Genomic DNA, 25,108 nt, shown 5'->3' with positions numbered 1-25,108 from the left:
TAAGGATTATGGGATTTTTCCATCTGACTTGTAGCTGAAACCTTCCAGATGCATTATTATTCCCAACAGAATTATGAACTCCATAAAAGCAGGAACTGTCTTGCTCTTCTATCTGTATGCTCATGCTTTCCTTTGTACATAATAAACACTTGATAAATGCTTCCTTCATTTATTTAATCAATCAATCATTCAGATGTCTTCAGGTAGCTAAAAGATTCACCCCTACAAAAAGAATTAGTCTTACCTTGCTTGGCCCCTAGAGTAGGATCAGGTAAGAAAAGAAGCCAATCTGAATATAAGGTAAATCCTTCAAACAACTAATACCATACCAAAATAAACTAGACTTGGGAAGTAGTGAATTTTCACTCACTAGAGATCTTTGGGTTAAGATTGGATAGCTAGGGGTGGCTAGGTGGAGCAGTGGATAGAGCACCGGCCCTGGAGTCAGGAGTACCTGAGTTCAAATCCAGTCTCAGACACTTAATAATTACCTAGCTGTGTGGCCTTGGGCAAGCCACTTAACCCCATTGCCTTGCAAAAACTACAAAAAAAAAAAAAGATCGGATAGCTAACATTTATATAGCAACATAATTACATTAGTAATAGTTAATATTTATATAATACTAACAAAAATCTCTGTTTAGTTTCCCATTTGTTCCTTTCATCAAGCCTGTTGAATTTTATCATGATCCTCATTTTACAAATAAGGAAACTGAGGCTGAGGATTTAACTTACCAAGGTTACACAGTTATTAAATGTCTGTGGTAAGATTTAAACCAAGGTCTTTCTAACATCAAGTCTAGAGCCATGAAGCCTTCCATTGATGTTGGGTTTATGTTCTTGTTCAGGTGCCATTTGGACTAGATGACCTCTAAAGGAATTTCTTTTTTTAAATTAATTTGTTTTTTCCAACTACATGCAAAGATACAAAGTAATTTATTAACTCTGATATTCTCTAGGTCTCTAGTTCTTTCTTGGTCACTCATTAGAAGCATTGTAGGAACTGTGAAATATATTTTTGAAGAGGAAATCAAGGTCCTTTCCTGATGCTCATTTTCAAGGTCTCTAAATGCAGTTTATCAAGTACAGAGCACATACTGGGTTCTCAACTCCGAATTCTTGATCGGAAGGTAATGAATCCCAGGCTCTCCAAATCCTAATAGCATCTAACATCCCTGACAAGTGACTGTCCAACCTTCTCTTGAAGACTTCCAGGCCTCACTACCTGAACAAGGTAACCTATCCTGCTTTGGGATAGTCTTAATCATTGAGAAGATTTTTCCATGCCTACCTTGAACTTCCAGTATTGCTCCAAGAGTTGCCCTCCTCTGATCCAAATAAATCAAGCCTAGTATCTCTCCCAAAAGACATCCTCTCAACTATTTATAGATAGCCCCCAAGGGTTCTCTTCTCAATGCTAAATGTCTCCAGTTTTTTCCAACCAATCCTCATATGGCAAGGCCCCTAACTTCTTCCTATCCTAGTCATTCCCTCCTGGGTTTGCTCTGTCTTGTCAGTAACTGTCTTAAGATGAGATAGTCTAGAAATGAATACCAGAAACTGTAGGAGAAGCAAGAAGACAGGGTTCCTGCCCTCAGGGAACTTAACAGAATAATTTAGGGAGTACAACAGTCACACTTATATAATTGCTAAAACAACATAATGTGCAAAAAAGAGGGAGAATTCTGCACATACTTGGCATGCTTTGTATTTACTTATTGAGTACCTAATTCTCCCACAGACTGAGACAAAAATAAAAAAGAATTCTAAATTGGCTTGCCAGGCTTTCATCCCTGATACACAGAGCCCCTGGAAGGAATGTGTCTATTCAGCACAAAAGGCAGAGGGAAGGAACTCTAGCCACAACAGGCCCAGCCATCTCCTTTATCAGCCTCCTCCAACTGAAAGCCACAACCCTCATGATCATCATAAGCTAAATCAGTCTGATTCCTAGTGGGCTAAGGGGAATGGGAAGTGGGATAGGGGGTGGAAGAGGAGGAAAGAGGGAAGACATAACTTAATAGGCTGTATTGTTGCTATGTTGTTTAGCTTTCCTAAAAAATGTGGGTAAGGAAGTGAGGTATAGTTGAAAGAGAACTAACCATAAACTTGGGCTAATCTTGCTTCTAAAAGGTAAGAAATGATTGGATGACCCTAGACAAGTCATTTACCCTCTCAGAGCTCTAGGCAAATTCCTCAGACCATAAGCAGGAGATGGTCCCTGTGTGTGTGTGTGTGTGTGTGTGTGTGTGTGTGTGTGTGTGTGTACTGCACTGGTAGAGGGAATTTTCTCCCTGCACAGATGAAACCTCAGGTTCTATATTTTGAAAATAATATACATTTCCTCCCTTCTGATTTTTCTTTGCTCATGATAGATGAGGAAGAAAAAGGAGGAAAATTTTTGGGGAGGGAACTTGTCCAATCCAACAAGTATTTATTGAGCATTCACTTTATGCTCAATCAGTTCTATGCACAATGGGGAAAGCACAGGATCTAGTCACAAGGAGCTTATATAGACTCAAGGTGACAGAATACCTAATACTTCAGTAATGAAAACTGATTTTTTTCCCCAAAATATGCCCACTATTTTGGTTGATTGTCACAATTGTTCTTGTAAGGCAGGCAAGTGTTCATAAATCATATAACCTAGAGCTAGAAAGGATCCAGTAGTTAGCTAAGTTCAAATCCCTTGTTTTACAGTTAGACAACCAAATCATAGAGAAATGACAGACTAATCCAGAGTCAGACACATAGGAAGAGGCTGAACAGGAATCTGATTCCAGTTCTTCCAAACCCATGTTTCTAGCCCTCTTTCCATATTCACATTGCATTTGTATTCTAATACTAATTTTAGAAGAGAAAACTGAGGGTCAAGGAGGGGAAAGGGTTTTTCTTAGCTACCTGTCTTGTTACTGGCAAAGCCAAAATTAAAATTCCATCTCCTGATACCTATCACAGGATCTTTGCATCTCACCTTGCTCTCTGCTCAGTAGACCAAAAGGTCAGCCTAGAGTGTGTGAAAAGGTTATAGAGGCTTGAGGAAGGAGCACAAAGGACCTCAGTTACTCAGGAGGAGGTGGAGAATGAGGACCTCTGTCATGAAATCCTAAGAAAACAATCGGAAAGAGCAGATTCTAGGGGAAAAGGGGAGAGGGTGATAGACATTTCTTTGCCTTCTCCTCTCTTACTGCTGAATTTTGAGTTTTGGGGTGGGAGTAGGGAATATGATATCTTTACATCACTGAAAGAGACTACAAGTGACCTAAGCAGGAATTTGCTGGTAGTTCAACAACACCAAAAAAAAAATACAACATATTTTTAAGTTTAATTAGCATTATTAACTTTTTCTTCAACACTTTCCTAAGTCTAGATAATCGCAAAATAATAAATCAAGGCTAGATTTGTAATGTTTATGATTTTCGAAGTGAAAATGCTCAATTGAAAAATTTAACAATATCTCCCCAGAACTTTTATGAACTTGCTCCAACATATCCCTTTCCCTAAGCCATGAGGACCTTTCTCTCTCTCTCTCTTTTTTGAAGACTACAGGGCAAGATAAGTCTTCATTTCATTTGGTTAACTGCTTTGGTACTTCTTTTTCCAGGGTTTTAGAAGTTCTTTCTACTTCACAGACCTTCTACTGCATTCTAGGCCTATTCCCTCATAGGCAGTTCCCTCCTGACCAGATTTCCCTTTCAGGGTACTAAAACTAGAAGGGAAGCAAAGAAATGTGTAATGGTAGATTTCAAATGCTTGATTCCTAGGGAGAAGAGCTGAGTTTGAATCCTTAATAATTTATTTATTCCCTATTTGACCTAGGCAACTTAGCCAACCTCTCTGTTCCTCAGTTTCCTTATCTGTAAAATTAAAGATTTGGATTGAGCAGTGGGATACAGTATAAAAAGCAGTGATTATAGAGTCCAAAGATCTGGTTTCAGGTCCCACCTCTGATGCTTACCTGCTAGCCTCCATGGGCCTCAGTTTCCTCATATGTAAAATGAGGGAACTAGACTAGATGGCCTCTATATTCCTTCCAGCTCAAAATCTACCCTTCTAAAAAATATCTAATGTCATTCACTACAGAAATAGTTCTTCTCTAGGGCTGGCTTCTAGATAACTGAACGATCTTAGGAAACTCACTTTCCCTTCTCTAATAGCCTGGACAAGACATTAGAAACTGGATGACCATGACCTCCCCATATTCTATTTTGGATAGGCTCACCATCTGTGAGTTTTACTGTTGCAGAGATGGTGAGATCTGCTTTTTGAGAGAGGCACTATTGCTATGAAAAACCAGACTGTGAATAGAGCTCCACTTTCTTTAAAAAGAATTTTTTTTTAAAGACAATAAGCACCAAGAGATAAAAGATATAATTAGCAGATGAAAACTCCCAAGTGCAGGCAGCTGGTATTAATGTTTTCAGGGCTCCCCAAGCAAGGGATGAAAGGTGCTACAGACTTATAAGTATGAGCAGCTTGGGTTTAGGGGAAGGAGGGTGGAAGTTGTTAGCAGATTGTGAGAAAGGAGACCAAGGTCTGAGAAACAAAGGCAGCTATATTAATGTCCAGGGCTACTGAAGATGGCTTTGCCCCAGTGCTTTTTGAGCCATTGGGGTCACAGATCTGTATGAAGAGCTCTCGGGGATCTGGGTCCTAATCTATATTGCTTTCAGCTCTCTTGAAATTCAATAATATCAGACCAGGACAACCAGTTTTGAGCAGTAGCAGCTGCTTCCCCCGCAGCTACAAGACAGGTTTAAATATTTTATTCTCTTAAAACGTTGGCATGTAAATATTTCAGTGTAGGAAAGAAAGGGAGCTGTTTGAGGATAGAGAACTCCTGATGTGGGGGTGTTCTCTAAGAGGCTGGGTGGAGCTGCTGGGCCCAATATTGGTCCTGGCAGTGAGTCTGTGTGTTTTGGAGGGGGTGTGGGTGGGGGTTTAGGGTGACCCAGCCAGACCGTGTCTAGTCACAGCTTTCCCACTGTCTGACCTGGGGCAAGTCATCCCCTCCCCCTTCAGGGCCTCTGCACTGATTTCCCCATCTGGTAAATGACCTGTTTCACTAAATAATCTCCAAAGTCTTCTTCCAAGCTCTAGCATTCTATGTACCTCACAGGTTTGTTGAGAGAAAAGAGCTTTGTGAGCCTTAACTCACTATAGAAATGGGAGCTATAGAATTCACAGCTGTTTCTATGCTCTAAGCTCAGTCTATGTTAGGTTGTCCCAAGGGCCATTCCAGCCCAGATGTTCTGCATTCTTTGTTCTAAGGACCTTTCCAGCTTTGGCATTCCATGTTCCAAGGGCCATTCCAGCTCTGAAGTTTTGCATTCTTTGTTCTAAGGAACTTTCCAGCTTTGGCATTTCATGTTCCAATAGCCAATCCATTGCTGATATTCTCTGTTCTGTTCCTAAGACCTATGTTCCAAGAATCTCTGTGATATTCTATGTTCTCTGATCTAAGGATCCTTCTAATCTTGACATTCATTGCTCTAGGTTCTGAGTCAGCTTGGTGGCTCAATAGATAGAACAATAGACCTGAGTTCAGGAAAACCTGCATTCAGATTCAGGGTCTAGTGCTGGACACACCTATTTCCCAAAGTTGTGACAAATGAGATAGTATTTATAAGGCACTTTGGAAACCTTAAAGAGCTATATGAATGCTTATTATTATTATTATTATTATTATTATTATTATTATTATTATTATTATTATTAGTTCTTCTAGCTCTGTCATTCCAGCTCCTTCAAATTTGCATTTTTATGTTCCAAGATCCTTCCCACCTCTGACATTCTTTGACCTAGGTTAGCAGGATAGGACGACCCTGCAGCATATTAACTCCATAACTGTTTCTTATGTTCCAAAAAGACAGACTTCTTAATAGTTCAGGACGTCACTGTCCTCAGACAGCCCCCTGCTGGCAAGTAACTGCTTGTGCTCTAGGTTCTTTTATTCTGTGTTTCTAGTGGGGCTGCAGTAGGATGGGGGCAGCAGAAAGGCTGCCAGACACTTTTATCTTTCCATATAAGTTGGGGCTGTGGGGGAAGGAGTGAGGAGCAGCCCCTCTCCCTAAAGGTGATGTATATTATGCAGATAATCACATCAGTAGTCTAGCTAGGAAAGGGATGGAAGGTTAGGGGGTAGGAAGATAGAGCAGGGACTGCTGCTTCAGAGATGCTGCTTCAATTGGATCAGTCATCTCTGCTATCAATTTAGGGGATTAGGCAGAGCCCTGATTGAACAACATGAGCCAATCTAATTATTGTGGCCCAGCCGTCACTTCAATCTCTCTTGTCCAACAGAGGCTGTTTGCAATAATGAAGGCAATGAGATAAACCAAATGCGTAAATTCATTAAAACTATTAAGTGTAATTGATTTGGCTTTTCCAAGAGAGAAAACACAGTCAGCTAGTGTATCACCCCATGAGAAGTTCAGCACCCGTGCCCCCAGGTTCCAGACATCTGGGTTCTGACTGACTTACAAAATGCCCACCAGCCTTGTTAGCATCCTGACCTAAGTAAGTGGGGAATACAAATCCCTTCCAACAAGGCCTAATTACAACCATTATTCAAAAAAATATTTCTTTCCTTCTTTAACTGTAGGTAAAAAGGGAAGAGGAACACTGGTTTGCAACAGGTTTTCCCCTACAGACCTTTACTACTATATTTGTGGTGCCATGAGCCCCACTTCCTTGGGTCTCAGTTTCCTCACCTATAAAATACTTTGGATGAGATAAATTTCTAATGTCTTTTCCAATTCTAATCATAAGATCACAAATCCAAAACCAGGAGGGACTTCAGAATTCAAGCCCCTCAATTTTACAGATGAGAATACTGAGGACTTAGAAAAAGATGTGATCCAAAAGTCATACTTTATAATCCTATGATTCTCTAGTCACCCCCCCCCGCAAAGTAATATTAAGGGAAATAATTTCCCCTCTATCTAATATGGATCAAATAGCCCTCACTTCTTATAACTGTTTGTACCTCTATTCAGACTACTATCTTAGCTTAGACCTGCATCACATCTGACCTGGAATATTATAATAGCCTCCTAATTATTATTCTGACCTCTAGATGATTCCTTCTTTGATCCATCTATTCAAATAGCTTCCCTTCTAATCTTTTTAATTGTCTGACCCTGTCACCTCTCTACTCAACACCTCTACCCATATATCCTATCCCCTCTAAGATAACATATAAACTCCTTATCCCAGCACTTAAGATTCTTTGAAATCTGCTTCAGCTTACTTTTCCCAGCTTTAATTTAGCATTATTATCCTTTACACACTCTAAATTCTAGTAAAATTGGACTGCTTCTTCTCTGATCTTGTCCTGTCCTCTTCTATTTCTTTGGCTTTGTGTAGACTATCCCCCATGTATGAATTCTACTACTTCTTTTCCTTCAAAGCCTAGCTTGAGAGTCATCTCCTCCAGATCTGGTTTTCACTGTTAGAGCTGGGGATTCTGTAGTGAAATGAGCTGGACATTTCATTGTACTTCTTCTCTAGACCTCATTTTCCTTATCTGAAAAGGATACTCTGAACCCTGTCAACTAACATTAGGTAATTATTGACATCATTGTCATCATTACCACTGTCATCATCATATTCATTGCCATCATCATCATCATCAATCATTGAGGTCATAGTCCCCAGTTGAGCAGTAGATACACAGTAAATATTTGTTAAAGTGAATTAGTTAAATTCCAGCAGAATGTAAGAGTAGGAAGGAGGGAAGGAGAATACTTGCCTGATATCATAGCCATACATGTCTTTCTCTGGGCGACCATGGATGATCCAGTGAGCCAGCTCCTTTCCACAGCCACCTCCCAGCATCATTCCTGGACAAAAGGAAAGCAATGTGCTTATATTGTCCTTCTCATCTTTCTCAGTACTCTGCAATCCATCCCAGCTACTTCCTCTCTGGACTACCTTCATGGCTTCCCCTGCTCATATGGTGTCCTATTCCCAAGTTGGGAGATGTCTGAACTTCAAACCACAGCTCCTCTGGGGAGCCTTCATTGATTAGGGGGGTAAAGGGATAGGTTAAAGGAAATGAAGGAAAAATATCTGTCCATCTATATTTCTAGGGTCATAGGTTTAGAGGTGGAAAGAACTTAGAGACTTAGTCTAACTTCCTTATTTTACTGCTGAGGAAATGGAGGCTTGAAGAGATTAAGTGACATTCCACCTACCTGCCTCCGAAGGCCTTCTAGCTTGGTAGGACCTACAATAGCCCATGAACTTTGAAAGACTGAAGCCCCAAAATAGCACTTTGGTAGCTTGGAAAGGGGAGATGAAAAATGGGAGCAATAATACTTGTTTCCCAAAGGGGTTGAAGAGGGGAGCATTGTAATCATTTATGAATTATTATAACAGGGATCTAAGACTCTTACCTGCACTATTGAAGCCACAGCCAAGAAAGAATCCCCGGAGTTCAGGTGCCTCTCCCATCAGGGGCTTATGGTCAGCTGTAAAGGATTCTGTAAGAGAGGAAAGAACTGAGTCTCCTCCAAGGTGAACCAACATACACCCTGAGACCAAGCAACCAGCAGCACTGTAACCAAACAGAATTAAAATCCCTTGATTCTCCATTAAATTTCTGTGAAATAAGGAAATTAGACTAGATAATCCCTAAGGTCCTATTCCACACTGATATTCATGGAATCATTGAGACTCAGAGACATTGTAGTCCAACCTCTTTGGGGAGGAAATATCCTTTATACAACATTCTTGATGAGTCATCATACAACCTTGCTGGGGACCTACATTCAGGGGTATTTGCTGGCACCCCCACAAAAGTTAGTACATCCCATTGCTTCCTTGCTATTGGTTTCAATCTTGTCTGACTTTTTGAGACCCCATTTTGGGTTTTCATGACAAAGATACTAAAGGGGTTTATCATTTCTCTCTCTCTCCAGCACATCATAATAGACAAGGAAAATGTAGTAAACATGGTGAAAGTGAATCGTCCAAAGTCACATAACTAATAAGTGTTCAAGGCAGATTTGAAATCAGGAAGATGAACTTTGGTCCAGCACTCTAGCCACTGAATCACCTAGTACCCTATTTCATTTCTTTGAGCAGCTCTAATTTTAGGAATTTCTGTCCTTTATGGTCAAGCAGAATAATAATAATGATAATGATAATAATAATAAGCATTTACATAATATTTTAAGTTTTGTTTTACAAACATGATCACATTTGATCCTCAAACTGTGAGGTAGTGCTATTATTATCCTCATGAAGAACTAGATGATTTCTATAAGGTCACACATCATAACACATCCTCTTCAATCCAGTGACACTGGCCTCTTGACTGTTCCTTTAACAAGACCCTCCTCTCACCTCTGGATATTTTCTCTGGATATCTCTCTGATTACCAACCTCCCTGGCTTCTGTTACATCCCAATTAAATTCTCACTTTCTATCAGTGCTTTTTGTCTCTTCAAATTATTTCCTATTTATCTTGCACATAACTTGCTTTGTATAAATTTGCTTATTGTCTCCACTATTAGACTGCAGGCTCCTCTCTTTGTATCCTCAATACTTAGCATAGTGTCTGGCACTTAATAAATGTTTATTGCATGAATGAAAGGTCGGATTTGAACTCAAGTTTTTCTAATTCTGGATATAGCCCTCTTTCTATTTCACCACACTGCTAAACAAATCCATTTTCCACATAGCAATCATTTGAATACTTAAAAACATCTATCTTAGGACAGCTAGGTGGTGCAGTGGATAAGAGCACCAGCCCTGGAGTCAGGAAGACATGAGTTCAAATCTGACCTCAGATGCTTAATTATTGCCTAGCTGTGTGATCTTGGGCAAGTCACTTAACCCTATTACCTTAAAATGAATAAAAATTTTAAAAAAAACCTAAGTCTTCTAGCCCAATTTTCTTAGCTGATTCTCAAATGACTAGAACTTGAGTTCCTTCACCACCCAAGTTTCCCCACTCTACTTGCTCACCAGCTTATCAATCTCTTCTTCCAATGTGGTCTCTACAACTGCAGGAGTCCTCTGAGCAGAACAGATTATTATTATACCTTATTCCTGGAGACCATACAATTCAGCTTCAGATTGCATTAGCAGTTTTTGGCTGCCATATTAAACCATTGATTCATAATAAGCTTGCTGTCCACAAAAAATCACAAGTCTTTTTCAGAGAGACTGTCCCTTCAAATTCCATGTTCTTTATTTCACTGTTTTCTTTCAGCTCTGAGTTCTGGAGTTGAATGGATCATATTCTATGGTCCCTGCCAGGTCTGTGTTCTACAATCCTAGAATCATAAGGATTGTGAAATTTGTATCTCCAACAAACATGCTCCTCTAAAGGAACCCAGTTTCCCTATTATCATCTGGATATTTGTCAAATATCTTTCCTGGCATGGAGAAACAATTATTTCCAAAAGAGATCATCAACCATAGTTGAAAAATCAGAAATAAAATTTCCTTTCCTGTTGTCATACTATTCCCAATCCCCTTAAAACAGGGTTCTAAGATGCAAGGTGAAGCTCCCACCTAATTAAATGTTTTAAAAAGTTGTGAGCTATTCATTCCACATAAAGTATTATTTTAAACATTTATTTTTTTTCACTCCCAATCCCACACAAACCTGGGGAGGTTGCGGGGCTAAATTAGTCATTTTTTCCCTGACATACCACAAGTTTAAGCTGGTATTTCACGTGTGTATTTCTCTTAATCTGTCTACTGGGGAAGTGTGTCCTGAATTTCAGATAAATACTTCTTTATTAGCCTAATGGATTAAAGCTGAAAAACAGCCTGGAGCTTTGGTATCTATTTAGTCTCCTGACTTGTAGCTAGGGCCGCCAATCTAGACTGTCCAGTCCGTGGCAAAGGAAGAAGCATTGAGAAAATAAGCCCCAGACTGAAACAAGAGACCTGGGGGGTCTAGTCCTGATGGGGTAAGAGGATATAACCTCTAGTAAGTTTCTCTATGGATCTTTGTTTACCCTTTTGAAAATGGGGATAAATAACAACTCTCAGAGTTACTGGTATTAGCAAATGAAATCATCAAAGTGGAAAGGAAAGATGAAGGTGGAGAAAGAGGACCTAACACACCCAACAGAGGGGGAAAGGAAGGACCACAGGAAGAGGTAACTAGATGATGTGATGGAAACCCTGGGTTCATCTAGACCCTTACTAGCAGTGTGACCCAAAGGAAATCATTTAATCTCTACCTGCTTTGCTTACGCTTAATGAAAAATAAGGATTAAAAAGAGGACCTTCTTCCCAGAATACCTGTAAGTATCCAATAATATATTTGTAAATTGCTTTTTTTATTACAAACTATAGCTTTTAATGCCTCAAGATATGGTGTTAAAAGTATGGGATTCAGGGAAGACACTAGGTAGTGCAGTGGAGAGAGCACTAGAGTCAGGAGGACCTGAGTTCAAATTTGACCTTAGATAATAATTACCTGTGTGACCTTGGGCAGGTCACTTAACCCCATTGCCTTGTTTAGAAAAAAAAAAAGTATGAGATTCAGAATCAGAGGATTTTAGTTCAAGTCCAACTTTTATTACTACCTATGTGAACAAGTCATTTGTCTCCTTGAACATAATTTTCCTTCTATACAAAATGGAAGGGTCTAAACTAAATGATCTCTGAAATGTCTTTGTTCTAAGACCCTTGAGGCAGACCCAGCTTCCCTCCATTTACATAGCCGCTGTACTAGTGTTAACACAGCTGGGACAAGGGTGTTACTCATTTGGGGGAATCACTACCCTTAGCCTCAGTTTCTTTCCTTGTAAAAGGAAAATATCCCCCCACTCTCACCTACCTCAGTGATGCAATCCACATGAATGCTGGGGGGCAGGGAAGTGAGGGGGGGAAGGGACAGAAGGAGAGAAAGGGTGCTATATATAAATTCAAGGTGGGAGTATTTTAGGAGCTGAGCTCATTCTGTTTACATCCCACGTCTGTTTCCATCTCCTTCAGTTCTCCCCAGAGGCCAGAGGAAGGAGGTGAATCAGGGCACAGGAATACTTGAGGGAAAAAACACCTGTTTTCAGAACTGTTCTTGTTGCTCTCTTGAATCTCTTCTGCTTCCTCCATATGGATGCAGACCCCAGACAGAAACAATTTCTGTCCCTTCTGGGAGAAGAATAATCCTAATCCTCTCTCATGTATAATCAACTTTATTTTGAAAATGTAATTGTAGATCTTTTATTTCATTTCACCATCATAATAATCCTGGGATTCAGGCAAGGGAGGGTTTTACTATGATTTTTAAAAAATTCACTTTACAGATGAGGAAACTGAGGCACAGAGTGGCCACTTGCTTTGATCAAGATCACTTACCAGGGCCACAGACAGTAGATTTAATACCAGTTTTCTCCAGTACTGGGACTCGGTTGATGGCACCTTTGATGTGCTGGGTAAACACATCCCAGTCCAGGTCAAAAAGTCCAAAAGCAAACTTATCAGATACCTGCAGAAACAGGTACATTTCAGTCACAAGAAGAGGGAAGGTTAAGGCTAAAAGACAAGTCACCATCACAACTCTTTACAGAAAGGGGTTAAAAGTCAGTGGCTACCAGATCTCAGCCCAGATTCCTTCCTTTAAATCTCCTCTATCTCATGTTTTAGGTTGGGTTACTTCAGTATTTAGAGATATGAAGAATAGACAGAAAACTGATCTAGGAGGGAGGAACACTTGGTTTCAAGTCCCACTTCTGAGACTTACTAGCTATAATCCCACACAAGTCCCTTAACCTTGTTAAGGTAACACTGAGTATAAATAGCAGGCCAAGCTGCATCAGGAGAGAGCTTTTGCTCACCGGAGAGTTCTCTAGACCAAGGAAATCACAAATCCATCCTATTCCACTAATCAGGTTTAGGTAATAGGTTTGACCATCTCATGCAACTTTTTCAATCCCTATACAGAGATTGTGATCTTTAACTCTGACCATCTCACAAATGTGTGACTTTTCTTAGAAAGGAGATTAGTCAAGAATGTGTATGGCTTGGTGTAGCCCATCCCCCCCATAGCTGGAGAGTCAGCATGCTGATTTGGAGTCAGGAGTTCAAAGCAAAATGATGGTTAATCCTCAGTAATTCTCAGTCTTGCTAAGAAGGCGGTCAGGATGAAGTCTCTCTTTTCCTCCTAAGATCATTGTCACCAGGGTAGCACTCACCTCTTCCCAGAAGATTGGGTTGGACTCATAACCTCCCACAGAGAGGGCATCCCCTTGGAGACGGAGATAGACAGAGGCATCGTGATCCCGAACATTGGGCATGTTCTACAAAAAGAAAGAAAGAAAGAGGGAACAAAAGGCATAGGAATATGTTTATACTCCTGGAAGAAAAGAGGAAAGGAAGTGATATGTACATGGTGTCTGTCTCTGTCTCTCTGTCTCTCTGTCTCTCTCTCTCCCACTCCCTCCCCTTCCTCTCTCTTTGTTTCTCTCTCTTTCAGTTATTCATATTTAATACATTCTTACTTTCCTTCTTAGCATGAGGTCTTTCTGGATCCCTGACCTCAATAATTCTATCCCTTTAAACTGACATAGTCCTCCTCTTAGAATCCTTATTTATTTTTACATGAAACTTTTTCATTCCCTAGCTGCTAGTGACTTCTCCAGAAACCTTGCCTTGCATTTCCTTTATATAATATATATATATATATAATATTTAATAAAAAAATAAATATGTATATATAAAATAATTGCAAGGCAAGTTGTGTGTATATATATATATGCATGCATATACATATATATATATATATATGTACACACACACATATCAAGGGTTAATTGATTTACCCAATCAACTCACCTTGCCCTCCTTAAAATAAGTCATTAGATGCCCAATCAAGCAATCTCAATCATAGACTTTAGACCAAGTCTTTGGAAATAGGGTGGAAATTTGATCAAGACCTAGGAGTCAACTGTAAATTATCAAATATGTCAAAAAGGGAGGAAATAGCCAGACTGGAGCAAACACACTGTTCTGAAGAGAACTGCCTGAGAGGGAAGGAGAAGCCATGACTTAGCCTTGGCCTTCATCTACTTCCTCACCTTCCCCGAGGCCTTATGAGCTGCAACAAGGTCCAAAAGACTTTGGACTTCACATCTTCTCAGAAGTGTCTGTCTTAGCCTTGTCCCATGCCTTCAGTTGGCAGCAGAATGTACACTGGGGCAGAAGGACAGAATAGACAAGAGCCCAACAAAGAAACTATACCCTGCCTATTATAACCTCCTCAAGGGTTTTACCGATCTACCATGTTTGCCCCAAATGATACCCTGCTCAATTGATTAAAGATTGCAGCACGATCAAGTTTCCTAGGCCCAAACATGACTAATGGGCTGTGTCATTCCAGTTCCAAGGATTTTTCCAACTTGGTCCAAAACCTATAATTGAGATTGATTCAGCAGTCACTTATCATTTACTTTGAGTGGGAGTGAGGTGATTGAATAGGTCAATTAACCCTACCCTGGCAGATATATTTTGTTCATGCTTAAATGCATTGTGTGGTGTTTCCCCGACAGAATATCAATCCCTTGAGGTCAAAGGACCCTTTCACTTTTGTTTTTGAATCCCCAGGAGTTAGCCCAATGCCTTAGGTACATAGCAAGTTCTTAATAAATGCTCATTGGTTAATTGATTGGTTCTGCAGGTAATATTCTATCCCTATGAAAAATACTTTGAATATATTTAAAATATACTTACATGTTATATGTCCTTCCCCTGACCCAAGTGAGTGTAAGCTCCCTGAGGACAGGGACTTTTATTTTTATTCTTGTATGCAATGTATGAGGTACTTTGAATCAAAAGTAATTGGCATTTAATAAATGTTTATCAAATTGAACTCACTGAACCAGAACTTGTTTCTGTTTCAACCAAGGCTGCACCTCTGAGCCTCCCTGGCTCCCCCCCCACCTCAGTTTGTCATCCAAGACAAAAAAGGCTGTTTTTTGATTGGCATTCCTTCTGCCTTAATCAGCCATCAAGTTCAGTGACCACACTAGGCTGGGCACTGGACCAACATTGCCTCTGGATCCCTGATTATCTTCCCACTCTGGGAGGTTCTTCCTTGATATGTCTTCCTATTTTCTGCATAATTCAACCCTTACCCCAGAGAATGGAATGTTCTGCCCCTTCTGTCTTGCCCATCAAAAATGCTACTCATTCTTCAAATACTATGTCCTCCATGAACCTTTCCCAGTCTACAACTATCTCTAGCTCCTCTGACTTTGTATGCTTCATTCCTTCACACTCACTGCCTTGTAATCACATACACAGGGTGTGTAAGTCAGCCCAGGCAAAGCAGCTTGGGGTGGGGGGCAGCATGAACCAAATAAGTCAAACCGCTACCACCACCTCTTAACCACCATCTCCCCTCAGACTCTGATGGATTCAGCCTAGGACACTGTACCCAAGGACCTTGGGAATAGCGATGCTTATAAGCCAGGGCCCTCAGCCATCATCCTGGGAAGTAGTCTGTGAAACTGTAACCTGGGAACTGCTCCTGCAATTACTAAAGCCACATCTATGGATGACTCAGAAAGGAAAGTTCTTGCCCCCAAAAGCCTTGGGATTGTCGAATTAGAAAAAAAGTTATAATTTTGTTAATGGAAATGACATGAAAGAAGAAGTATTACTATCTTTCAATAAATGTTGTTTCTTTTGAATATGAGCTCTTTGAGAGGAGAGACTGCTTTATTTGTATGTCCTGTGCTTTGCACAAAATAGGTTCATTCATTTTTATGTGACCATGTCCACACTTTCCAACTAGACAGAGAGTTCCTTGAGGGCAGGAACAATATTTTATATATATTTTTTCATAGCCAGTGTTTGGAACCATAAAATATTAGAGCTGAAAGGAACTTGAATGATCACATACTCCTAAAACTGCAAGTTTCCTGAGAATGAGTGACAATGAATGACTTCTCTAGTCTTGCTATCTACCAGTGTCTACCATATTATTAGGTCTATTAGCACATGCTAAAAATCAATATAATATTTATAATGCTCTCCTCCTGACCTCCTATCAAAGGAAGTCCTTAGAACTTTGACAGATTCATGAGTCTAATCCTTGATACCAAAGGAATGCTACCAGTTCCAGTGTGTATTGTCTAGTTTTCTCAGGAGGAATGGTGCTATTCAAAAAGGCTATTTGCTGGTGGATTTGAGAAAGCCTCTTGCTTCCTTTGCCCTCTAAAATACAAAAGGCTCACAACCAGTGTAGCTACTCAGCCCAAACCCATATTCTAGTTAGGGATTATCAATTGTCTACATCATACTTCTTTACTTCTCAGGAACAGATGAGCAATTAGATTGATTGATAGAGCCAAATGGCACTTGTATCCCTTATATCTTTTTTGTGTGTTCCTTCCATGGTTTATTTCCACAAGTCCCATTGAGTTAATTTTAGGAAGTGGGTGGGCTGGATTTCTATTACTTGAGATGTAGAATTGGGCTTTTTTAAGCCTCAACACTACTCTGCCCACCCAGATGGAGAAAAAGTGAGAGATAAACAAGAGGTAGCTGGCTAAATTCTAATAGCCTTTCTCACCAGCCCTGTTGCCCCCAGGTTCTTCTGGATTCTGGGAGGTCCAGATGGGGAGCAGACAGGGTATACAATGGGCTGTGCCTACCACCTGCCAGGGCAGCCTGCCAATAAACAGCCTCAGATGAGGCCTAGAGGGCTTTTCCCATTAGACAGCCTGGCATGGGGAGATTGGGCAACTTCCCCCTGAATAATAGTAAGTAAGCACCATATCCTATAATAAAATAGGATTCTATTTGTTTTGGTAAATGGAACCTCTGGAAAGTCCTGGACACCTTTCATTCCTGTAGTCACACCAACAGCAAAGGGTCAAGTGAGGATGGGAAATCAATAGCTACTTCCCAACAACCATCCCTAGCATTATAGAGGACTTTAAAGTTTACAAAGCACTTTACAAATATTATGTCATTTGATATCACAACAACCCTGAGAGAAAAGTGCTCTTATTATCCTCAATTTTATATTTCAGAAAACTGAGATTAAGTGATTCATTCAGGCACACATTTAGTAATCGTCTGAAGTTGGATTTGAGCTCAGATCTTTTTGAATCCAAGTTTAGTACTCTAATGACCCACCTAGCTGCTTCTTAATTTTTTCCCTAGCTCTAAGCTAAGTCCTAAGGCTATGACCTTAGAGGAAGGACACCAGGGAATTCCAACCCAGGATTTCAATTTTAAACACACCCTAAATCCACATGTTATTTAATGTTCTCTCCCATTAAAATGGAAGCATCTACAGGCTCAGGGTGGTTTTGATTTTTCTTTCTATCTTTCTATTACTTACTGTAGTTACCAGCTTGTAATAAATAATTGTTGACCAATAAACTATTCCTGGGTTATCCCCTTATAGCCTCAACACCTTATTAAGCACCACAGTTGATTTGTAGACAAATTGGGAATTTGTAAAATCACACAGGATACTTTAAAGAAAGGAGAGGGATAGGTGACCAGCCTCTAACATATGCAGGTACAAGGAACAAAATCACAGCATTTTATAGAGGGAACCTTAGAGATCATTTAGTCCAAGCAGCACCTCTGTTGGAATCTCTTCTAGAACATCTTGGAGAAGGGGCAAAGAAGTCATCCAGTGTCTCTATTCCAATATCTCAAAGACAAAGAGGGAGATCTTTTTTTGCTTTGTCCTTAGTGGGGCTTTTTTCCCCTTTGCCTCTCTGGAACTTCCACCGATAGCTCTATAAAATGATGGAGCTAACCTAGATGACCTTTCAATCAGACAAGCCACATTTAAGTATTGACTATAGTGCTAAACACTGGGGATACAAAAAGAGGCAAAAGTTAGTCCTGACCTAAAGAAGCTTACTGTCTAATGGGGAGACAACAAAGAAAGAAATATATATCAACAAACCTTAAAAAATAAATAGACCTCTTCCATCTCAAATCATTCTAGTACTTTCCTCCTTGGACTAAGAACAAATCTGATTTTTCTCATATGGTAGCAATCTAAATACTTGTTAATACCTTCCTCTTCCGTACCACTTTATTCTTCTGTTCTTCAGATTTATTGTCCCCAATTCCTTCAACTGATTTTTGTTTGATACAGACTAGGCAATCAATAATGTTTGTTTCCTTCTTTCCCTCCTTCCCTCTTCCTTCCTTCCTTCCTTTCTTCCTTTCTTTATTCCTTTTCCCCTTCCCTCCTAAGACCTGGTCTATAGTATCCTCAGCAACCTTGCCAGCCTCCCCTAGACATGCTCCAGTTTGTAGATGTCCTTCCTAAAATGGCACCTGAACTGGATGCATTCCACATAGTCTGATTGATTCAGAGAACAGAAAGACTTTCTCACTGAAATTAGAATGTCTGGTCATTTTACCCTTGGTACCTCCATGGATAGGAAAACCGGCCTAGCCTTAATTACTGGTTTAATCTCTGCCATGCAATTTATCTCTCTATTCCCTTTCACCAAAGAAAGATTAAGAAGGCCCCACAGATATATTTACAGGTTAAGGAAGTCTTGCCTCAGACTCAAAGGCAAATCCAAGAATGTGGTGGTCCTTTTTCTGCATTTGGAATTCCAGTGGTCCCTTTGCTCTACCCCAGAACCCCAAGACAAAAAAAATCACAAATGGAGTGAAATGAGCAGAACTAGAACATTGTACACAATAACAACAACATTGTGTTTTTATCAACTTAGCTCTTACATTAGAAATGTAATTCTTAGCAATACGTTAATTCAATATAACTCCAAAAGATTCATAATGGAAAATGCTATAAACATCCAGAGAAAGACTACAGAGCCTGAATGTAGACCAAAGCATACTATTTTCGCTTTTTAAATTTTTTTTGTTTTTTCTTAAGGTTTTTCCCTTTTGTTCTGATTCTTCTTTCACAGCACAACCAATATAGAAATATGTATATCATGACTGTTTAAGTATTACCTATATCAGTATAACTTGCTATCTTGGGGAAGGGTTTGGGAAAGGTAGGAGAGAGTAAAATTTAAATTTTGAAAACTATCTTAACATTTAATTGTAAAAAGAAAATAAAAAATTGCTAGCTCAGATAAGAGGGTTGAATTTCAACCTGAGATAAGTGAATTAAAAAAATTTAATGACTATTTCAATTAAAAAAACCCCCACAGATACTCAAGAGTAGGAAGGAACCTCAACTTTGTCTAACCTCTACCCAAAACATGAATACCCTCAGGATAATCCTAAATAAATGGTCATGCTATCACTAGAATCACCACTTTAACAAGACAGTCAACTCATTTCTTAGCAGAGAAGAGTAGAAACCTAAACAACAACAATTCTAAATGTCAAACAATAAAAATACAGTCACCCCCTTCCTAAAGATAATTCTGCAGGCTTACAGGAAATAAATTATCAATGGAAAACATAAAAAGATACAATGAAAACTATCCTTATATTGAGTTGATAACTGCCCTCCTTTTGATGTCCTTCCACTGGTCCTAGATGTCTCCTCCTCATAATAGGTTTTAAAGTTTTGTCCTGTTTCATCTTGAAGTGTTTCAGGATAATAAGGGGGCAAAAGTGGCCTAAGAGAGACCTCTGGTGGCTAATTGAAAGAAGGCACTGTGCTCCCCAGCATGTTTCCTGAAAAGGCCAAGTCCTGCAGTTGCTGTTGACCTGGAAGACCCAGGTGCCTGAGCCTGGTTAAATCTAGGAGCAGACATCAGGAAATGTAGGGTAATGGAATTCCCTTAATACTCCAGGGTCTAGTCTTCTCCAGTCCCACTCTCTGCACAGAATTTGCCTGTTCTCTTAAAAAATCTCTTCCAGCCTGTTTCCATGCTCTCTGGAAGGCAGACACAGTGGCATTCCTAAAATGATCTCAAGAACCTAGTCAATTTACAGCCACTTGGCTAAGGTTTTAGTCATTCCCCATGTGAATGAATGGAAATGAAACTGTTCTTGGTCACATGAACTGTGAGTACTCTCCTCCATCTCCTTCCACCAATATTTTTTTTTTAACACATCCGCAGTCTTGTATAGTCTCTCCCTCCCTACCAGAAGGTAAACTCTTTGTGGACAGGGATAGTTTCATTTTTCTGTTTTTATTTTCAGAAATGAGCATGATTTCTCTTAGCTTAAATTCATTTGCTAGCTTATCTCCCTTGTGGATGATGGTTTACTACAGTGTCCTAATCCATATCAGTATGACTTTCATGAGTTCCACAATAAGCCATATATTTAGAATTTTCTCTAAGAAAAAGAAAGTTATCCTTTGCACATTTTTGAAAAAGAGGTGATATATTTTCTGAAGGTAAAAAAGACATTTCAGATTATCTTGCTTTTTGTCATTATCTGGATCACTAGTTTACATTTATATGGTACTTTGAGATTTGCAAAACACTTTGAATATATTATCTAAGTTGATCCTCACAGCCCTGGGAAGTAGGTGCTATTATTTTGAATGAAGAAGCTGAGAGAAGTCTGAGGAAGAATTTGAATGTGCGTGCTCATGACTCTGAAGCCAATATCCACAATTTCAAGCTTTCCCCACTCACCTGGATTCCTTCAATGCGCTCAGTGACAACATAGGCATGATGCATGGCCACAAGTGGCACCTTCACTCCTGCCATCTTCCCCAATGTACTCGCCCATACACCTGGTAGTAAAATATAAACCCATTAGAGAACATTATCAACTTGGCTTCAGGCAGAGAGTAGGAGATAAAAGAAACATAGAATCAGATCTGGAAGCAACAGTAGATATCATCTAATCCATGAGCAATGGAAAGAGTATCCAACACAGAGTCCTACTCATCCATTTACTATATTTATGACCTTAGGCAAGTCTTGTTTCAGTTTCTTTAACTATCATATAAGGGATCCCTGAAAGACCCTTACATCTTAAAATCTATGATACTATGATGCTTCATTTTACAGATGAGAAAATTAAGACCTAACACAAAAAGATAAATTCAAGAGTAACTTTTTGAGTAACTCAAAAGATTTGTATGAACTGATACAGAGGGAAGTAAACAAGAGATTAACCTAGGGAATATCTAATACAGTGACCACAATAATGTGATGGAAAATAATTCTAAAAGACCTAAGAACCCAGACCAGTGCACTAACCAATCTTGACTGCAGAAGTTTAATAGATGAAGTGTATCTCCCTCTTCTCCATAGAGAAGTATAGTCTATGGGAGTTGAATAAGGACCATGCTATCAGATATGATAAATGCATCCCTTTACTTTTTAATTATAAATCTTTGCTATTGTATGACACAGGAAATGATATCAATGTTTTTTTTAAAGCATCAATAACATTTTTTTTCAAGAAATTTTGTGATTTTTCCCAAGTTCTCACAGGTAATATATTGAAGGTGGGCTCCTGGCTTCAAAGCAATTAATCTTTCATTTATACCAGATTAAGAAAAGATCTGGGGATTACCTAAATCCATGGGAGTGTACCCACCATGGCAAAGCATATGGAATTATGGAGTAGGGTGGGGGAGGGAGACCTTTTTATTCTCCCTGTCTCCTCATCCTATTCCAGGGAGGGACCCCAAAGAAAGGCTAGTACAGAGCTGTATGGATATTTGTGCTTTCCCACCTGCACAGTTGACTACACAGGGAGTCTGGATGGAGCCATAGTCAGTATCTACTGCTGCCACCCGTCGTACACCGAAGTCATCTGTTCGTACCTGAATGCCAGTCACAGGGCAGTTCTCAATGACCTAGTATTCAAAAAATACAGTTGACTGAAACAAACCAAATTTCCATCCTTGGATTCAGGACACTTAGGCCAAATGCCAGATTGCCGGTATATCTTATTTTACATAATCTCTGTGACTCTTATCTAATTTATATAAATAGCAAATTTTGTGAATTAAAGCCTTTTTATTTGCATTCAAGAAAAATATAAAGGTGAACCTTTCATTTCATAAAAAATAAAAATTCACATTTTGATTTATCTATTATATAAACATCTAGATGTTCATTTATTGAGTTTGCTTAAAGTGACCTTCATTTGCCTGGGGATGAGGTGGAACTTGACTCCATGGTGAGATGGGCAGGAAAATGCTGGACCTACAACTCAGTTCCTTGCTTCTAAATAACAATAATTATTAATAAAAATAGCAAATAATTAGCATTTATAAAAATGATACTTTAAGGTATTATTCACTATCACACCACCTGTGAGGTAAGTGTTATTATTATCACATTTCTTTAGATGAGGAAATAAAGATTTGGAGAGGATAAATGATTTGACAAGGGTCTCTTAACTAGTAAGTCTGAGGTAAGATTGAAACACAGATCTTCCTGACTTTTTTCCCTTCTTCTTTTTCTTATTGTTCACCCTTTGTTATCAAAAATGATCTTTGATATCAGGAGGATCATGTCTTTTTTTTAAGAAAGATTTTATTTGAGTTTTACAATTTTTCCCCCATTCTTGCTTCCCTCCCCCCCACCCCCCACAGAAGGCATTCTCTTAGTCTTTACATTGGTTCCATGTGATACATTGATCTCAGTTGAATGTGATGACAGAGAAATCATAGAGAGGATCATGTCTTGCTGGCAAGTGAACTGGATTTAAATGAGACAGAGCTGGGCAAGGAATTGAGCCTCATTCTATCCTCCATTCTATCATCTGAATCCAATGTCAAGGAATAGGTCAGGACAACTGAGGATGGCCCAGGATGCAGTGGGAGACAACCTTAAGCTAAGGTTTTTCCCAGGTCTCAGGTTGTGTGAGGCAATAACCATTCAATAATCAAAGGCTAGGTAAGAACTGAGGTAAAAGATGGTCTACTTTATATTTACAAAAGAATTGATTTGGGAGGGGAAGACCCTCAGAGATTTTGGCCAGAACAGAAATAATTGCTATTCACACTCACTCTGAGCCATCAAAATCAAAACAATGAGCAAGTGAGGCTTCATCTGACCAATCAGTAAGAGTCTGAGTGATTTGGGTCCAGTGGGGAATCATATCCTTACATTCGGGTGCTTTGTTTAAAGGAATATAGAGTTTGATTGTTTATATGCCTTGGGGTTCAGTGGGGCTATATTTTTCTTCTCCATTTATTTTTTCTACCATTGTTGGGTTTTTAATTGGGACAATTCTTTTTGTCTTCTGTAGTTTTCATTTAAGATTTTTTTTGGAATATCGCTCTGGAAAACCAGACTTCAATTAAAATCCATTGGGATTCAAATGGAGCTATTTGACTCTACCTTCAAAATCAAATCACTGTGGCTCCTGACTTCAAAGCCACCCCATTATCCAGGGTGCCATCTACCTGGCTCTGAAATCAGCAAGGTCCTCCTGCCAATGTTGCCAATTCCTCTGGTTGTCCCAGAAGGAAAACATGGTCACCCATTTTCATGATTAGGGAAATATGGCACAGAAAACTTACACAACTTGCCCAGTGTCATCAAGTAAAGCAGAAATGCAACCTAGTTCTCCTGCCTCAGAATGTAGTGCTCTTTTCTGGGTGGGGAGAAGTCCCTAAGGTCCTGAGGAAGGAGAGCATCCAGGGTTTGAAGTGACTTTCATACCTGGGCTCCTCGGGCAGTGGCTGCCCTGGTGAGAGTGGTACAAGTGCCTGCAGGGTCCATAGTGCCATCATGGGGGACATAGAGGGTGCCATAGAGATCCTCCACATTCATCAGTGGATATAGTGCTTTGGTTTCTGCTGGTGTCAAGACATGGGACTCTATCCCATAGGCTTTGCCAAGCTAAGGGTAAGATAAAAAGAGAAAGATTCTTCTGATTCTCCTCAAATCAGACCTCTGACCCCTCTTTTTAGCCCCTAAAATGAATTCTAATCTAGCCCTGCAGATCTTACCTCCCAAGAATGTTCCAGTTTCATTCTCCAGCTCTTCCCTTTTTTTCATGCTTCTTTTGAAGGGTGGAATTCAACTCCCACCTTCCCCATATGTCTCCAAATACTACCTTTCCTTTAAAGACTGACCTAAATCTCATTCCCTTCAGAACTTTCTCCCTTTGCTCCCACCCACAGCAGTCTCTTGCTTCTTTGAATGCCTTACAGTGTGTTAACCATAATTTTCTTAGGCTAAAAATGAAACAACAAAGTTAGTTTTATAATCCATGGGTGGATGACATCCTTACAAATGCCAACACTGATACAAAATTCTGGGGGCATTTTATATAGAGGACAAAGAACCATAAAACTGAGTCAGGTAACCAATGAGATTTAACATATACGTCATAATTCTACAATATTATCATCTGATAACTTATAATAGTTGCTTCAAATTGTTATTGATAAGAGTCCCACTTACACTAAAAAGGAATGTTTGCAAATAGTCTTAGGATTTCCCCTATCCCTATCCAACATATCTCTTATCTTGTGGTTTGTTGATTCAGGTAAAGGAATTTATTGGTGCCATCACAGCCTTCAAGGTAGTATTGGCACAGATGAAGTCAACACTTTAGATGCTGGGGATAGGCCTTACATAGCAGACTGACATTTTTACACATTGAAACAACAATTTTTTATAGCTATCAGAGGTTCAGAAACTAATTTTTGATCAGAAATAAAGAATTTAAGAATATCAAACTTAGACAAGTGTTACTTAATTTTAATATATTTAGTCTTATAGGGTTCTTTAATTCTGTGTATGTATGTATGTGTATGAGAGAGACATAGAGAGAGAGAGAGAGAGAGAGAGAGAGAGAGAGAGAGAGAGAAGGGAGACAGGAAGAGGGAGAGAGTCAGAGAAAGGAGAGAAGGAGAAAGGGAAGGAGGGAGAGAGAGAAAAAAAGCAAGGGTGGGGGGGAGCAAAGGAGAGGGAGAAAGTACTTGATAAGTGTGAAAGACATGAAGCCTGTATCCCTAGCTTAGCCCTGACACCATCTATACCTACCGACATAAGTCGTTTGTACTCATCCAATCGCTGGCGGTTGGAGGCGATGAAGAGTCCCCCATTTTGGATCCAGCCAGTATGCAGTCCTGTCTCCTCCTCAAGGTCATGGCTCACCACTTGCCGTGTATGAGCCAAGAGTTCCACCTCCACATCACTAGGTCGAAGTTGCCACAGGAGACCTGATAGGAAGAGATACAATAAGTATAGGTTAAGACTCAGGTCCTTATTAGCTCTAGCTACAATTTAAACTA

General features: G+C 39.6%; 1 protein-coding gene across 7 annotated transcripts in view; it reads right to left on the bottom strand.

Annotated features, from left to right (window-relative positions):
• SARDH (sarcosine dehydrogenase) overlaps positions 1-25,108 on the bottom strand; it is a 142,891-nt gene that overhangs the window by 102,949 nt on the left and 14,834 nt on the right. For all 7 annotated transcript variants that reach the window (XM_074210765.1, XM_074210766.1, XM_074210762.1 and 4 more), the window contains 8 exons: positions 24,858-25,036; positions 23,526-23,705; positions 21,583-21,706; positions 20,529-20,629; positions 13,167-13,271; positions 12,331-12,460; positions 8,400-8,486; positions 7,754-7,844 (listed from right to left, as the gene is read on the bottom strand). In XM_074210765.1, the coding sequence (XP_074066866.1) occupies positions 7,754-7,844; positions 8,400-8,486; positions 12,331-12,460; positions 13,167-13,271; positions 20,529-20,629; positions 21,583-21,706; positions 23,526-23,705; positions 24,858-25,036 (997 nt within the window). The remainder of the gene's footprint in view (positions 1-7,753; positions 7,845-8,399; positions 8,487-12,330; positions 12,461-13,166; positions 13,272-20,528; positions 20,630-21,582; positions 21,707-23,525; positions 23,706-24,857; positions 25,037-25,108) is intronic.

This window comes from Macrotis lagotis, chromosome 1 (assembly GCF_037893015.1).
Source record: "Macrotis lagotis isolate mMagLag1 chromosome 1, bilby.v1.9.chrom.fasta, whole genome shotgun sequence".
Taxonomy (NCBI): domain Eukaryota; kingdom Metazoa; phylum Chordata; class Mammalia; order Peramelemorphia; family Peramelidae; genus Macrotis; species Macrotis lagotis.
Note: the sequence above shows the minus strand (reverse complement) of the source record. Positions and strands in the feature narration are given on the sequence as shown.